General features: G+C 41.7%; 1 protein-coding gene across 2 annotated transcripts in view; it reads left to right on the plus strand.

The window, feature by feature from the left end:
- Col9a1 (collagen type IX alpha 1 chain) overlaps positions 1–17,250 on the plus strand; it is a 75,104-nt gene extending 57,854 nt beyond the window's left edge. For both annotated transcript variants that reach the window (XM_021157330.2, XM_021157337.2), the window contains 5 exons: positions 2,301–2,447; positions 2,624–2,678; positions 4,388–4,576; positions 9,653–9,730; positions 16,873–17,250. In XM_021157330.2, coding sequence (XP_021012989.1) covers positions 2,301–2,447; positions 2,624–2,678; positions 4,388–4,576; positions 9,653–9,730; positions 16,873–17,057 — 654 coding nt within the window. In that variant the 3' untranslated portion in view covers positions 17,058–17,250. The remainder of the gene's footprint in view (positions 1–2,300; positions 2,448–2,623; positions 2,679–4,387; positions 4,577–9,652; positions 9,731–16,872) is intronic.

A 17,250-nucleotide genomic window follows, 5' to 3' on the forward strand; every position in this document is an offset into this window, starting at 1 on the left:
AAAGAATTCACACTGGAAAAGAAAAATTGATTGTAATGTAGTGACATGCACTGCATTCTGATTTGGATATATTAGCAATTAGCTGTTAATTCATTAACTCTCTTCTACCTCCTGCTATTGTGACACACTGTCCAAGTCATGCTGAGGAAACTGAACTGTACTCTCCCAGAGTCAAGACAATTACTAAGTAACACAGGAGCTTTCATTGATCCGTCTTCCGTCAGCTCAGATGAACTTGCTCAGTGGGAAGCGTCTGGAGCCGGATGTCTGTTCCAGTGCTCAGAGTGTCATGGAAAAACTCTTTCTGAGAGATCTGGGATCCCATGGCACCCTGATCTTTCCATCCAAGAGTATCTGTCCTTTTATATAATAACAGTGGTAGCCATTGCCACAAAGAGAGCATAACTCAACGTGGCCAGGACTTGAGCGCATTTCTCAGTTCAGTTGGGTGCCTCTCTGGGTTGTTTGAGAAGTCCCTAGAGTTTCTCACTGTGGGAACCTGACATTTCCCCAGCCGCGTTGGTGTCTCCTAAGCTCTCTTTGTTGATGCTGCTTTCCAGGAAGTCTTTTAAGTTGTAATTTCTGTGTAGCGGCAATCTTGTCCAGCTGACTTGGATGAATAGAATTCTTTTTTCATCATAAAGCAAGATTGAGAAAGCTTGGGAAGCCTTGTTTGGCAGTATACTTTACTTCTTCCCTTGGACTGAAAACAGTTGAATATTTGAAAGAGGTGGCTTCACACAGATGCTGCACAGGGGAAAAAGAGGCAGGATGAAGCCACCTGGTGAACAGTCTACACCTAAGAGAGACTATCTTTGCCCAACTTCCTCCTGTCCCTGCACATTCTTATTCTGAGCAATGGTACATTGTAGCTGCTTTGCTATAAATTCTAATGAATTCTAGTGTCACAAAAGGCTGGATTAATGCGTTCTCCTTTTAAAAGCCGTTATTATGTATGATGACTTTAAAAATGCTTTTAGTGGTCTACTTTCAGGGAGCGAAACCACCTAGTCCATCTTGTGGGCACACTTTTGTGCTGAGGAAGCGAGTGGCTTATTGGTTAACTTCTTTAATATTTAGGTTTTAATTTCCTTTATCTCTTTAAACTGTAAAGTTGCCCCTTTTTTAGTGCTTTACTTTCAAGGTAGTATGCTGAATGTACTGGCTTAGTCTATGTTAGCATTTTGTAATTCCTGGCTATAATTAGTGTCTTTAAGTTCACCAAAAACATCTTAGAAAAGCTGAATAACTTATATTCCTGACCTGTTGCAGTTTTATATTCAAATTGCATATCTTGGAGGAAATCTTTTACTTGGAGGAAGCCTTCTTATTGCTAGAAAATGTTACCAACCCTTACCAAAAAAAAAAAAAAAAACATTCTACATTCAGGAAAGACTACGTTCAATGACAGGCTGAAGAGATGGCTCAAGGAGGCTGAAAGGACTTGCCATGCAAAGGACACGATCTCAGATCACATCTCCAAATGTCATGTAAAGCTGGCCACAGTAGAGCAAGTGTCTGCAGTCCCATCATGTCAATGGGAAACAGGAGGCAGAAACAGGGGACTCTCCAGAAACGCATGGGCCAGATGGCTTAGCTTATGAAGCAGCACAAAGATCTTGTCTCAAAGAGAGAAGTGTGAGAGCTAACCCCTAAAGCAGAGGCTCTCAACCCGTGGCTCACCACCCCTGCATATCAGATATTTACATTATGACTCATAGCAATAAAAAGTTACCATTCTGAAGTAGTAATGGAAATTATTTTATGGTTGGAGGTCACTGCAGCATGAGAAATGGTTAAAAGGTTGTAGCATTAGGAAGGTGAATAACACTTCCCCAAAGGTTGTCCTCTGACCTTTGTGTGTGTCCCCCAAACACACACACATACCATACAAAATGAACAATCAACTCTCTTGGACTAGGCTGCAACTTGGTGGTAGAACATGTACTCAGGAGGGGCAAGGCCCAAAATCAGAATGAGAAAACTCAAACCACTGACTTGTTCTTATGAAATATGAAATAGCTTACAGTATAGCAAATGAGACCTTAAATATATCTTATCTCAATGGAGATTTCAAAATAATAAAAAAAATTTATAAGTTTTCTTACATTGGAATTCTAAGTGGCTGGTACCCATATTCAATGGTAATATGTGTTAGCACTTGAGATAACTCCTGAATGAGCACCACTGAGAGATACAAATTGTAGGAAACCTAAAATCCCACCTAAATATTTATATTGATGCTAAACAGAACTTTGCTGATGTCTAGCCCTGGTTTTATAGTGTACTGTTTGTTCTAGGTGGGTAACCCCGGGGAGCCAGGTCTGAGGGGGCCTGAAGGAATCAGAGGGCTTCCTGGACTGGAAGGACCAAGAGGACCGCCTGGACCCCGGGGTGTGCAGGGAGAACAGGGTGCCACTGGGCTGCCTGGTATCCAGGGCCCTCCGGTGAGTGGGCAGATACATCCCATGGTTTCCTATTGGTAGTCCCACCAATCTCAGCCAAGCAGAAAACTGTCTCATCAGCTGAGCCACCTGATTTCTCTGTGATGTCTGTCTTTATAGTACAACAATGTCCTCTTTAAACTTGCAAGTATGACCTGCCTTTTTCTTTCTCGTCCCAGGGCAGAGCGCCGACCGACCAGCACATCAAGCAGGTTTGCATGAGAGTCGTGCAAGGTAAATAAATCGCAGGGGGTTGAACTTTCCCACTATCTGCTCTTGCTTTTTAAGCTTTTATTTCTGTAGGTGTGTAAGTACCAATCGCTTTAAAGGTGGGAGATGTTGAGTAATGTTAATACCATTTCTGTTTCACGAAAGTGTTCACACCTACAGCCTTACAATTAAAAACGACCTTTCTGTCTTAGCCTTCTCTTTACTATCCATCCAGGCCCGTGTCTGTGTCTCACCTACCCTATTCCAACAGGGAGGGTAACTTACAGAAGAAAAATGCATATGCAGACATATTTTTCCTTGCAACACAAATTCTCAGGTGTCCCCCCTCTTTAGGTTGCTACTATTTAGTGTGTATCTGGCATTGCCTTCAGGCCTCTCCAAATCATGTGAGAACAAAGTAGCAGTCAAATGCCCACAAGCCCACACACTCACATGCCCACGCGTCATGGCGTAAGGACAGTATCTAGACCCATGTAGTAGGTGAGTTTTAAAAAACAACAACTAGAGGCTTTCCAGAAACGGTGATGTTTTCCATCATTTGTTAATCTTATCTAAATTTATCTGCAGCTATGGAAGTCATTGTTCATATCACAGTTTGCCTAGTTATAAAACCACATAGAAAATGAATATGCACAAAAATATCCCCAAACTGAGAAGACACTATAACATCGTGACCCTCAACAGAAAACCCTCTTATGACGGCATAACTGTGTCTTGAAGAAACGCTTGTTTTTCATGTGCCAATAGTCCCGTTTGTCTTGCAGACTTGTAGAATTTTCTAGAACCGGATGAGAATGAAATGAATGTTTCTATATCTGGAAACCAATATAAATCTCTTCACTGCACACGCTCTCTGAGTTTTAAGCATTCTAACATATCTGCAAATTCATAATTCTATGCTTATTAAGTTAAGGAGTTCACAGTAGTCATATTTAAATAGTTTTTTAAACTGTTGGATAAAAATGTGTTTCCCACTCAGGTTCCCTTTCACACCCTAAAGCTTTAAAAACGGCATTGCACTAGAGCATTTGCCTCAGAGCATTTGAATGGGATGGATTTTCTTGCCTTCCACAGCTTCAGCTACTGATTCTGAATGTATGTGAGAAGCCCCCAGAGTTATTAAAATTTTAAGACAAACTGTGCCCATTCCCAAGGAAGGTTACTTTTCATGATTGTTATCTGTTCCAAGCATGAAAGCAAACTGGAGGGGAAGGATTTATTAGAAGCCATGGATTCTCATGATAGTTCAGGCTATAGAATGGCTTTGAACTAAAAAGGCTTTTAGTTTGGATGCTTCGTCTCAAAGAGTGTCTGAATCCTAACTTTGAATGATGGGTTTTGAAAAGGTCCAAGACAACACTTCCACCTATGATATGAACTCATTTTCTTTGAATCCTGTGGGTTTCACCTAGTACCAGATAGGATTCAGGGGCACTTCCAAGTTACTGGACCACCATGCCTCTCAAAGCCCTGGAATTTAACCCTCTCGCCACTGCGTCTCAAAACAGCAGGGCCAGAGAGATCCAGGGCAAGCTCAGAAAAAGATGCTCCGATGAAGCCTCCTGGTTGGAAGCAGGTGGAAAACACTAAGCTTCGTTTCTTTCTTGATGCCACATTGATATAAAGGCCACTGGGCATGTCATTTTCTTCATTCAAGCCAATGTTGTGATGGTGACTTACGGTTGTTTGTTTGTTTGTTTATTGTCTTGCAGAGCATTTTGCGGAAATGGCAGCCAGCCTCAAGAGACCAGACACAGGAGCCTCTGGTCTTCCTGGGAGACCTGGTCCTCCTGGGCCTCCGGGCCCCCCTGGAGAGAACGGTTTCCCTGGTCAGATGGGAATCCGTGGTCTCCCAGGCATTAAGGGTCCCCCTGGTGCTCTTGGCTTAAGAGGACCTAAAGGTAAGATTTTTTTTAAAGTTTTATTTTATTTTTAATTATGTGTATGTGTATGCATGTGGGGTTCCGGTGGAGCCCAGCAGAGGGCATCAAACCCTGTCCCTCTGAGCTGGAGTTGTACATAAGTTTGTGAGTGATAGAAGCTAAATTCAGGCTTTTCACAACAGAGTATACTCTGTGATCGTGGAACCATCTCTCTGTCCCAAAAGTAAGCTATTTTTCCAGGTACAAGACACACACAATGTTGGATTTCTTTAGTTGTGTGGTCTGCACCCAAGCTCAGAGAACCATGGAAATTTCTGAGAGTCTAAAGTTACTGTAGGGCTTTTCTTAAACCAGCAGCTAAAGATGTTTGTGTCTGTGAAACTAGTATAGGTACAGGCCATATGAATGCTCATTATGTCAGGGAATAGCGCTCCTTCTCTTTCAAAAGATAGCATTATAGCTGTAATTTTGATGGGTGTTTATTTTCAGCCCCAGGTTGCAATCCTACTTAACTCCTTCTTTTATTTTGGAGTCTGTCCTCTTTCTTTTAAAGCAAGCCAAGTGCTGTATGCAGGCAAGCTTGCAGAGCCGAAAGGAAACCTAGGTTTGTGAGAGAGCATGTAAGACATTCTGCAGAACCAACTGGGTGCCTCAGATGGCATTTGCCAGCTGCAGTGAGTTTGCGGGTGGAGGTGTGTACGTGCTCTGGATAATTTATGGAGAACTAAGTAAAGTGAGGGGTTTATATGTTGTTATGAGTTACTGACAGCTCTTTGGGGACCTTTAGAAGGATGTGACAAAAACCGAGAGACCCCCTTCACATTGTTTTAAACATTGTGGTGTTCCAATTAGGAATAAATGGTATGAATGGTCAGAGGTCAAGTCAGCTGCCTCTTGGAATCTATAAATGAGTTGCCGGTGTGGTTGGCTAACTACAACCTCAGATGGAACAATTTATTTAATTACTTTTTTTTTTTGGCATGTGTAGAGTTGCGTGTTAAAAATGGGCTCTAATTGGGAGTGTTGTAAGGCTGGAGAGATGAAAGGGAGAGGGAAAGGGGTTGTCAGGACGTGTCACGTGCCTATTCATCTTTGACCTTTTAAGCTACTACTTCAGCACTCTGTGCCAGGTATCCCTATAAGTCGTGCTGACCACTCTGAAAACCATGTTTAATAAAATGCACTGGTTTGGGTGGGTTAATGAGTTGGTTGGACAACTTGTGCTCCTACCAGGGGCATTAATGCAGTATTTCCTGAGTGTCAAGATGTGGTCGCAGAAGTCACATCCCTGTTTTTGTTTTGCAAATCAGTATTTGGTTCAGATCTTGACTTTGTTCCAGCAAGCAAATTCCACTCCAGCCAGCTTGAAGGTCTGTTTTCCTTGCTGACCTGAAAGTCTATGGGGCCACCTCATTGAGCCTTCACTGTACAAGGAATCATCCTGAGAGTTTTATGAGCAATCCAGGTTATGGGCCCCACGTCCAGAGTTTTAGAATTAATTGGTCCAGGCTTCGGGGGCTTTCAATATCCCCCAGGTGGCTTTTAACATGTAGCCAGGATTGTAGCAGGATTCTAGCAGAAGAACCGCATCTAAGAAAAGTGTATTTCTGCATTTGGAACCTGTAAGAGACCTCTAGCACAGAATTCATTCATCAATTCCAGCGTTTCCTCCTGGTTCTTCTTTGGTATCCATAGCACAGTCTATCATCTCTGCAGATACATCATCTTTCTCCCAAGGCCCCATCCCTTCCTCTGTGGAGTCACTGAAATCCGCCTTTTCATAAAGGTCTCATAAAGCTTGCCTACTTCTGATACCTGGATGGAGGCAGGCAGCATAACTGGATTTTCTTTATCTATTAACACTACAATCAATCTAGAAACACAATTCTAGGTAACTTACCTTGGCTATATCCTACCTCAGACAGGACAGAAATTATTAATGAAAACATTGTTTTTTTATTATTCAGAAGTTTGCAGCTCAAAATTTCCCCCAAGGGAACACAGTCTACCCTGTTGAAATTTAAAGTTTGAGTCCTTAAGGAACTGAGATAGTTCAGCATGGCTGCTCTCTTTCCCCACTATTACCTGATAAAAAGACGAGGCTCACTTTATCATGGAGTCACTGTGGGTCTTTTCTCAGAAAATAAGACTTGTTAAGAAATACAGTTTTTGCTATATCTTAGTCATTATTTAACTTTTGATATTGCTTTGGAAAACAGAACTTTTGGATAAGAGCTGTGTTGTGCTGTTCCTGGTCCCCAAATCCATCTTCTGCACATACCCACCCCTGCGCATGCGCACCAATGTAGCGTGGCATTCAGTCCCCATAGGTGGCAGCTTAGCCCCCATGAATAGTTCTCCCTGACACCATAATATGTGTAATTGCACACATGCAGGGCCAGTGCCGTGCTGCATGCACTGTGGGGCAGAACTCATGAGAGAGACAGCAGGGTGGCTCTGTTCTCCTCACTTGACTTAGCTGTTTTATTAGCGGTTCAGTCCTTAAGCCTTATTTTTAAATGTTCGTGGTTAGGATGAATTTTAAACTCCTTTGTGTAAGGCCGTGCATTTTTAGACATTTTAGTGTGAGTCAAACAGATGTGAGACGGCATGGAAATGAAGGTGTGAGAAAATACGTGTTATAACTGACTCACTTTTTTTCTCCCATATTAATCGGCTCTTAGGGCAGCAGAGCATCAGTTACAACATGTGAAAAATAAAACTGAAATAAATAATATTCAGAGAGCCATGAGAGTGCTGTGTGTGTGAACATAGGAATATATGTGTGTGTATGTATATATATATGTGTGTGTGTGTATATATATATATATACACACACACACATATATATATATAAAATTTATGTGTGAATGCTTTGCAATATTCATTGTTCTGCAGTTGCTGATACCCTAAATTCAATCAACTGTCTCGTAATTGCTTTTTAGCATTTGGTTGCAACCACAGAATATTCCCAGTGACCTCTGAGTCAGAAATGAGGGACAATTACGATAGCGCACTTTAATTTTTTAAAAATAAGTTTATTTTTGATAATACTATATTTACATTGCCTCAAAATTAAATGTGGGAAAAGCATTTAGTAAAGAATTTCTCTTTAACCTTTCCTATATGCTTAGTTTCCTTTGTCATTCTTATGGTAAAGACCTGACAATCAATGCTGTGTACATCTGGGGACATGCACGCCCCGTGTCCGCTTATGAACAGAATCGCATTGTTCTTTAGTAAGCAATCTGGACCGCATTTGTTTTTCATTTGACAGTATGTCCAGGAGACCATTCCAAAGAGCTGCTGGAGATGTTCCCGAGCTGTGTTATAGCCTATTCTGTGGTAGAAGCTCACTGACTATTTCCCTTTGATGTTCCCTTTGTCTGTTTCTAGTCTTCAGGGCTCACAGCAGCCGACTATTTCATCTTGATACAAAATATCAACACAGACTTCCTTTCTACTTCTAATTCCATCTTCCTTCCAAAACATTTTATTGTTCTGAGAATGAATTTCTGGAAGTAGAATTCCCGGAACTTCCACTTGTAATTTGATTGTTATTGTCTCACTCCCGCCAATGAGGTTGAGCCAATTTGTACTTTCCTTATATACAGTTCTATATTTTTCTCACTTCTCCTAAACATTTGATGACTTGCTAAACATTTCTCACTTTAAGACTGGGGGCAAGATAGACAGCTCAGATGTCACTAGCTGCTCTTGCTCAATTTACAGCACCCACAACAGGAAGATCATATGCATCTGAAACTCCAGTTCCAAGAGATTCCATGCAGTCTTCTGGTGTTTGCAGGCAGCCCCCTCACATGTGCACATGCATACACACAGAAACACATATAAAACATGATAAAATAAATATTAAAATAAATTAAAATATTAAATTAACATTAAAATAAAATAAATAAGTAAATATAAAATAAAAATAAAATGCCACCTTTGTGATAAACCAATTTCTTATGCATATTTGGACCTATTTGGCCTTTTTGCCTCATGGATAAGTACTACACCATCATAAGAGGGCTGATAACTGGTAGGATTAATTCCTTCATGCTATTTTATTTGGATGAAGTTTGTGGTATTCCAGTGTGCTTAAAACTGGGATTGTAATCAATATTTAGCTTAGGGAGAGATGACAACTACTTATTGGAATGTTATCTTAATTCAGAACATTTTTTCAAGTCTTGGTATCACCAAGAAAGTTCAGCTTCTTTCATGTTTTACTTGTATATTTCCGTTAAGACCACATATAGTTGTTTAGCATTTTAATTACTACTGTATGTAGTACTTCTTGGCCATGTCTCATAACTGGTAGCTACTTCTATGTATGAGGCCACCTGATTTCTGTATATTAATTTTGTATCCTGCTAGATTAATGAATTCACCTATTGTTTGCAGTAGGTTTTTTAAAAATTGATTCTTGTCTTTTAAGATATGTACGCCTAGCCAGGCAGTGGTGGCGCACGCCTTTAATCCTAGCACTTGGGAGGCAGAGGCAGGCGGATTTCTGAGTTAGAGGCCAGCCTGGTCTACACAATGAGTTCCAGGACAGCCAGGGCTATACAGAGAAACCCTGTCTCGAAACAAACCAAACCAAACCAAACCAAACCAAACCAAACCAAACCAAACCAAACCAAACCAAAACAAAAGATATGTGCTACTATTAACCGAAGATAGAAATGGTTTTAATCCCTCAAAGCAAATGGTGTATAGAGAGAATATTCTTGCTCTTCCTGGGGCAGAGCCACTGTCTAGGGTGATGCTCCCAGGCTGAGACAGATTTGATGGAGTTGAGGAAGGATTCATTGGCTCTCACCTTATTGAGTGTTTCACGGGAAATTCACGTCCAGTTTTGGGAAATGTCATTTCAGTGTGCACAGACCAATGGTTTGATTTTTTTTTCCTTCTTTGTGGGTCTGTGGATATGATTTTGTGCTGGCTGTGTACTTATTACAATCTATCTTCCAGCAATTTCATGGGGATTGTGTTTTCTTCAAAGTTTAAAACACAGAACTTTATTGATATATATATATATATGCATATATATATATATATGCATAACATTTGTTTATTGTAATGCAGGTGACTTGGGAGAAAAAGGAGAACGTGGTCCTCCAGGAAGAGGTCCTAAGGGTTTGCCTGGAGCGATAGGTCTCCCAGGTAAGTGGGTTCTGCTGTAGAATGGGGGAGGGGAGGAAGAAATGGGGTCAAGTGTTGAGTGTAAGCTGAATAGCGTTTTTTTTTTTTGTTTTGTTTTGTTTTGTTTTTTGTTGTTGTTGGTTTTTTTTTGGAAGGAAGCATTGCTCAGTCACTTAAGTTTATCATGGGCTTATGAATTGGCTTTAATGGAGAGTTAAATGATTTGTAAATCAAGTGTATTCATTGCGAGCAGCTAGAAGTCAAGGCTTGAAATATTAAGCGCTTAAAGCTATGTTTTAAGGAAAAAAGTACCTAGGTCCAGTCACACCACTTGTTATAAAAATTTCAATGAGTAAAATTAGAGCCATGTCTAGCCCAGGTGATCATTTCTTGTTATTTCATTATAATTAGTAACCATTATTATTAGTTTGTGGTTCTGGGGATCAAAGCTGGGGCCGGGCACATGGTACCAAATTACAACCCTAGCCCAGACTTCTTACAAAAATCCATAGCGGCTGTAAAAGGAATCCAAGTTTTCAGTTACTCATGTGCTACAAGGAGTAACTGAAATTCTGTTTTAAAAGCTCTCCTTTCAAATACCCAGACCCTCCCAAAATCCATGCTGCCCAAAACAAACATTGAGGGAATTTGTCTCACAGCCGCAAAGCTCTCCACACAGGCGGGGATCACAGCTGTGTGGGCTCAGTGACAGAGGGGCTTCTGTAAGAAGCCGGGTCCTCTCACTGGGCATTCTGTGTCCTCTTTATTCGATGACTGACTTGTTGCTGGGGTCTGGCCAGAAACGTACTCGTCCACTGAGGAAGTAGCACTATGGGGCTGAAGGCTGGGTAGCTCAGTGGTAGGTGGGATGTGCAAGCTGCCCCTTCATGGTGGCTAAGACTATGGCTCTGGGGGTGTAAGGGAGTGTTGGGGACTCCAGTTGACTCTAACCGAGACAGTTAAGGACAAAGAGGCCGTAGAGAATGTCAAGAAAGTAAGGTGTTTCTTGTTTCAATCATGGACTTGGAAATTTGGATCTAGGGAAATTTAGGAGAAGAAATTACCATTTTATAATTCTGCCAGAGGTTAAATATTTAATCATGGCATAATTATATAATTATAGCCCCAAATAAAAAAAATCCTTACTTTTCAATTATCTATTTCATTGCTCTTGGGGATTGCTTTCTTGTTTTTTTGTTTTTTTTTTTTTTTGTTTTTCGAGACAGGGTTTCTCTGTATAGCTCTGGCTGTCCTGGAACTCACTTTGTAGACCAGGCTGGCCTCGAACTCAGAAATCCGCCTGCCTCTGCCTCCCGAGTGCTGGGATTAAAGGCGTGCGCCACCACGCCCGGCTGGGGATTGCTTTCTTATTTCAATTTGGGAGGAGGACTACATTTGGAGAGAACTCAAACACTGTCATTCTGAAATTGGGATCTGTGGACTGACTTGTCGAGATATTTTTATAACTTAATATTTTTGTGTGATCAGAAAAGTAGAAAACCTAGTTGGACTTCAAACGATCAAAAGAAGATTTTAGCACATAATGAAAATCTGGGTACATTTGGCAGATGTTTAGAAGAGAAGAGAATGGTCCTCACCAGGATCATTCCTCTCGTTAACAGTGGGCATCCCGGGGTGGGTGGGGCTTGAGGCAGGACTCACTCTGAGTGAGTTAAGACCCGCCCTCTTTCCTTTGATTGATGCCCTTCCTTTCCCACTGCGGCCTTTGCTTTCTACCCACTGCTCTCTCCTTACACCGGCCATTTCTCCTTTGCTTCCATTTGTCTCACACTGATTCTCACTCGGTTCCGTTTTTTTTATCTACCCGCAGCTTAGCTTTCTTTGTTATACTGTTGGAATAATGGCATCATTTGGTGAACTTTGAGTTTCGGATTATTTTTCAAAATTACAGGCCAAACTTCCAAATCACAGTCAGAGGAGAGGGAGGCCCTGCTGATGAATGGCTCTCTCTGTTTCCGTACACTACTGGGTCTCTTTACTCACCAGGGGGGCTGTACAGGGCTGTGTTGTTCAGCCAGGTTCACACCCTTTTCTCTGCACTGTGAATACATCTGGCTAATTGAATCAGACAGGTACCTGACAAAAATTGCTGATCAATCCCTTAATTTGTCCCTTAAAGCACAGGCCCAACAATCCAGAAACCCCGGGTTCAAATCGGGCCACCGCCACTTCCTACCTTATGACGTTGGGCTACTTAGTTTCTCTCTGGGCCTCAGTCCAGTATTTACGAAATAGCCGGGATATCATTCTGATGGTATAAACCTGAGAATTAAAAAAGAAGCAATCCTGTAGAGTGTCTAGGGCAGTTTGTGAGCGTAACAGTGGCCAAGGAGGGTTGTCTATTAGTTTCGTTTTGCTTTTGACATTGATTTGGGGTGCTAAGGGCAAAGCACAAAGTTACCCTGGCAGCCTTTTCTCCTGCTGCTCTTAATCTGCAGTAACGGGCAAACTTGTTCGCAATTAGCCCTGCCTCCGAGGCGCTGCCCCTCTCTTCCACGACTCTGCTGCGACTCTGTGCCGGTCCTGTAGAGAACTGGTCACTATGGTCATTTCACCAGCTAATTGTCCACCAAGAGGATGCACTTTAAAAAACGAATGTCCCAATAGGACTTAGACCGTGGGTTTTGTGGTACTTACATAATGCTAATAAAACTTTGTGACCCGGAGGAAGCCTCAACCTGGAGGAATTCTGCACAGGAACCTGTTTGGAGTCTTCTAGGTAAATACACATCTTACCGAAAGAAATACCCACTCCGTTTTAAAGCTTTACTTTGTAATTTTTAAAAAAAACATTTAACACATTTTAATTTAGATATAATTACATTGCTTCTCTCTTACAGTCTTTAAATTTGATTTGTAAAATGTTTTAAATTTAATTTGAATTACATTATTTCTCCCTTTTCCTCCCTCCAACCTCCCTAGATGCCCCCCCCCCCCATCTAATTTCTCTCATGTCCTCCAGGCTCTCATTGATAACCCATTTTTCTTTGATTAATATTCTTATACATGCACACACATACATGTATGTGTATGCACATGTTAATTAACCGGCTGAGTCCATTGTTGGTATACCTTGGATTTAAGGAACAACTGGTCTGCATTAGACAGGCTGTGGGGCTGATCCTGGGGAGAGGGTAATTCCCAGCCAGCGTTAGTTGCCTGTAGTTCTTTGTGCTGGGGTGGGACCCGAGGAACTTTCCCCAGTCCACGTTAGGATGTTCATTGTTACTGTTATCCTCCCTGTCTTGTTTACATAGCCATTTCCCGAAGACACTGATTCAGAGCACATTTCCTGGAGTTCTGGCTCTTACAGCCTTTCTGCTCTTTTTATCTTTGTCCCGTCTTCCATGTTCCCTGAGCCGTAGATTCGGGAGTTGTGATGTAGATGTATCCACTGGGGCCGGGGTTTCCATGATCATTTGATCTCTGTGTTGTGTGCAGTTGTGGTTTTCTGTGATGGTCTCCATTCAAAGAACACTTCTTGCTCGTCCCCATTGTTGAGTTCTGGATTTAAATCCTGCGGAGTAGAAGAAGATCATTTCATCATTGTTTGTGTAAAACTAACATACATAAAAACTTAAATCTGTAACATGTACCTTCATTATCGGTCAGTTCCTAGGATCCCTGTTTTGTTTCTGTGTCATTTTTGGCCCCCTGTGTCCTTTCACAGCAGCATGTCTCAGTTTGTCCACGGTTAGCTATTGCATGTTCTGGGATGTTACTATGACATTGCTTATTATAGACCATAGGTCATTCGTGTAACGGTGATTATCATTTTGGCTATAGTGTATTGTTACTTAAAAGCAGACATATGCTGCGTAGTTTGTTACACTTGAAAAAGGAGGGGCAGATATGTAAGGGCTGTGGTCCTGGGTACAGGCTCCTAGGACTTGTGGTCCTTTCTCTTCCTTATTTCCAGTGACTGCTGTTCTCAGTTCCTTTTTGTGGAACAGCAGTCAGAAACACACACTCTTATGGGCTATTCTAGGAGGATTTCTACTCACGCTGACACATGTTAAAGCCATAGAGCAGGGCCTGGCTAAGCCCCACACTGAGAATTCAGTTGATTGTGCTGTGATTGATTCTTTCTTTATATGTGAGCCTAGGCAGACTGGCTCAGGTCACACATCCTGACGGAGGTATCTCCGATTCTAAGTGGTAGAGGGAAATATTTATGTTTCTCCAGTCTAGGTTCATGAAATTGACAAAACGACAGGTTGTCCAGTGTGACTAGTTTGTCCCTGTCACCATAGTTACGTGATGAAGGCATATCTCCAGCTTATTAATCTGCCTCTCTCCCAGAGCTGTGCAGATCTTATAAACAACCCCCGGGCCTTGAATTTCCTCCCTCTTCTTTTTCTCACCAGAGCTAGCTAATGCTGCTCAGCTAGGTCATCTCATTAAGGGACATCCCTGCATGCCTGCTGCCACTGAACTGCCCACATGTGACCAGTAACTCAGCACTCACAGCATTTCAAGGAAAAATATGTAATAATAAATCCTGACTTCCCTGTGCATACAAACCCACTAGGGAAAGGAATAAATTAACTGAAGAATCTTGTGAAATACCACAGAAGTAAGCTTTGTGTGTGTGTGTGTGTGTATCTCTTTGGGGTACAATCCCAACGATTAAATAGTCATTGCATGCATCACCAGATCGCCTATTTAACACAGACAATTATTTGCATGTCTTTCTCCTTCATGCCTGTGTATGCACTGTTGTTTCTTTCTGTCAAGTGTTAGGGGAAAGGCTCTGCTTACATCAGTGTAACATGCCTGCCCTCTAGTGTCTACATGGAGAATGGTATTCACATTCTTTTAAATTCTTAAAATCAAGAAAACTTTCTGGCAGGGGTCACTGATATTTTAGGAGGCTGTGTAGTCACTAGGTAGTTAGTGTAGTTAAGAGACCCACAGGGTGGTCAAGGCATAGTGAGGGCTCTTCAGACCCTGGTCTTCTGCCTTCCTGAAGCAGATACAAATAGTATGCAGACAAATAAGCATGTCCGTGTTCTAATACAGCTATTTATATATAAATATGTATAAATACAATTTAGCCTGTGGGCTGAGGTTGACCTAATCTATGCTACCTGCCTAGCCCCCAAGGGCTAGACTTTGACTTCTTTTGTGAGCATAGTCATTTTCTCCTGGTCTTGGTTTGATTTTAAGACAGATTTGACATATCTCAGTGGGACATTCTTATTGGCAAAGTGCATGAAAACCGCCTTTAATATGCAATTAGATGTGGCCTATTTTTAAAACTAAAAAAGAAATCCAGTTAACTGTTAACTGTCTCTAGTGTCAGGTGATGTAGAACTCTCTGCAACAGGAGCTGTTGTGACAGCCTTACCTGTAAATGCTGGGGATGAAGGAAAGCCTCTCTCCCATTAGAGGAAATGGATGACCATCTCCTTCATCGCAACTGATAGTTGGATCAGAGTCTACGGGATAATTTATTGGAAATAACATATTGCTGCTCAACGGCAGCCTTGAGATACATACATTCAAAGATAATTATTCTCTCTTAAACCTTGCTAATGGTTTGCCCTCTAACACTGCTTTGTGGAGGGTGTGATGTAAGACCCACAGAAGAACGAGATGTCTGAAAAATAGGTTCCCTCACCTACCTTAATTTCAAAATATGTGAGCTATATAACAATAATACCATTTAATGTGTCCAGCTCATTACATTAAGATGTATGTAATTAGACCACTAAGATAGGAAAAGGACTGAAAACCCTGGCGTTGGGGGGGAGGGGATGGGAGTACCTCCACCTATAACATGTAATTGGATATGAAGATTTGGCTTTTGGCTTCTCGGGTGGCTAAGACGGAATAAGGCTCCCTGTTAGGAGATTGCCCAAGTGAATGCAGTTGCTTTTCCACTGTTTTCTTAGTAATAGAACGAAGCACTATTGATGCAAAGGGACACAAGCAACAGAGCTCCTCATTGTCCTGCTGCGCCTCACAATGTGTGGCCTATTGAGCACACGTGACAGAACAAACATATCTGCAAGGAACTCACTGTGGGGAAACTCATGTTGGGGTGAGATTATGAAATTTTGTAGGGAGCATGGTGTGAGCCCTACCCGACACTAATAAATAATATCTAGTAGTTGAGACCGTCCCCATTTAATGGACAGAACTTAATGGTAACAAACGCAAACATTCCATTTTATTGATGATGAACCATGAAGGCTTGCTTTCTTTTTTCCTGATTCTAGTGGTTCATAATTGGTTGAGTGTTTTTAACTTCTTAGCCATGGTCAACTTTGTCTGTATATGGATCACTGTAAGAAATTAGGGAGGCTGATAGCATCTCTGTTCATGAGAAAGACAGTGTGAGTCACAAAACCAGCACAGCACCTGTGACTTTGAATCTTCAGTAGGCAAGGTGCAGAGTCAGGTGAAATTAGCTTGAATAATATAACTAGTCACTGACTTAATATAGTTAACCTTGGATTTTTCCAGTTTATGATGACATGAAATGAGACACATTTGGTAGAGACTTAACTTAGAAATTCTGAATTTTGATCTTTTTATGGGGTTAGCAATACATGATATGATGTTTTCCCCTAATGTCAGGAAGCACAGAGTTGGCCATGCACCTGCAAATAGAAAGAGTTGGTTTCTCTGTGGTATGCTGGGCTGTTAAGTCCTGATGCTTGGCAGGTTGGATGATTTTTGACTTAACTATGTTCTTGACATAATCACACTGTAAACTGAGGGATGCCTGTGCAGTTTATTTAACTCACAAGGTTCAAAATACTACTATATCAGGTAATAAGCCTAAATTCGTGAGTAAAACATCTTATACTTTTTGCTTGCTAGACCTTCCGATTCCAGCTTAATTTTATGCTTACAGTTCACCTCAGTTTGGGCCAGCCACATTTCAGTATTCAGTAGACATAGATGGTTAGAGGGCACCATGATGCAAATATGGAAGACAAACACTGAAATCACTTTCTGCCTTGGATTTCTGTGAAAGCCACACCCACTAACGGGGTTTCCTCATCTCATCACGGATCACCTCCAAAGGCATTTTCAAAGCATCTTGCTTGCACAGTGCTAGGTTGTGAGGGTCTACTGTCTTATGCTAATCAATAGCTTGTTCACATGTGTTGGCTTTTTATCTGTTTCAGGTGACCCAGGCCCTGCCAGCTATGGGAAAAATGGCCGTGATGGAGAGCAAGGTCCCCCGGGAGTGGCAGGAATTCCTGGTGTGCCTGGACCCCCAGGTCCTCCAGGCCCTCCTGGGTTCTGTGAGCCAGCCTCTTGTACTCTGCAGTCTGGTCAAAGAGCATTTAGCAAAGGGCCGGACAAGTGAAATCCATAGCGTTGTAGGCTCCCTACACAAAGCACACCTGTTAGCAGAGTGTGGGGGAGAAACGATATCCAACACTGGGACGAAGACTCAAAGGTTTCACCTCTGACATCATTACACAAGTGCTACTTGACAATCAGATTTAGAACAACTGGTGCTATTCAGTAAGTCTTGTTCCTTGTCCATGGAAGGAAGA

The sequence above is a fragment of the Mus caroli genome, unplaced genomic scaffold (assembly GCF_978045245.1).
Source record: "Mus caroli unplaced genomic scaffold, Mus_caroli_1 scaffold_1, whole genome shotgun sequence".
Classification (NCBI taxonomy): domain Eukaryota; kingdom Metazoa; phylum Chordata; class Mammalia; order Rodentia; family Muridae; genus Mus; species Mus caroli.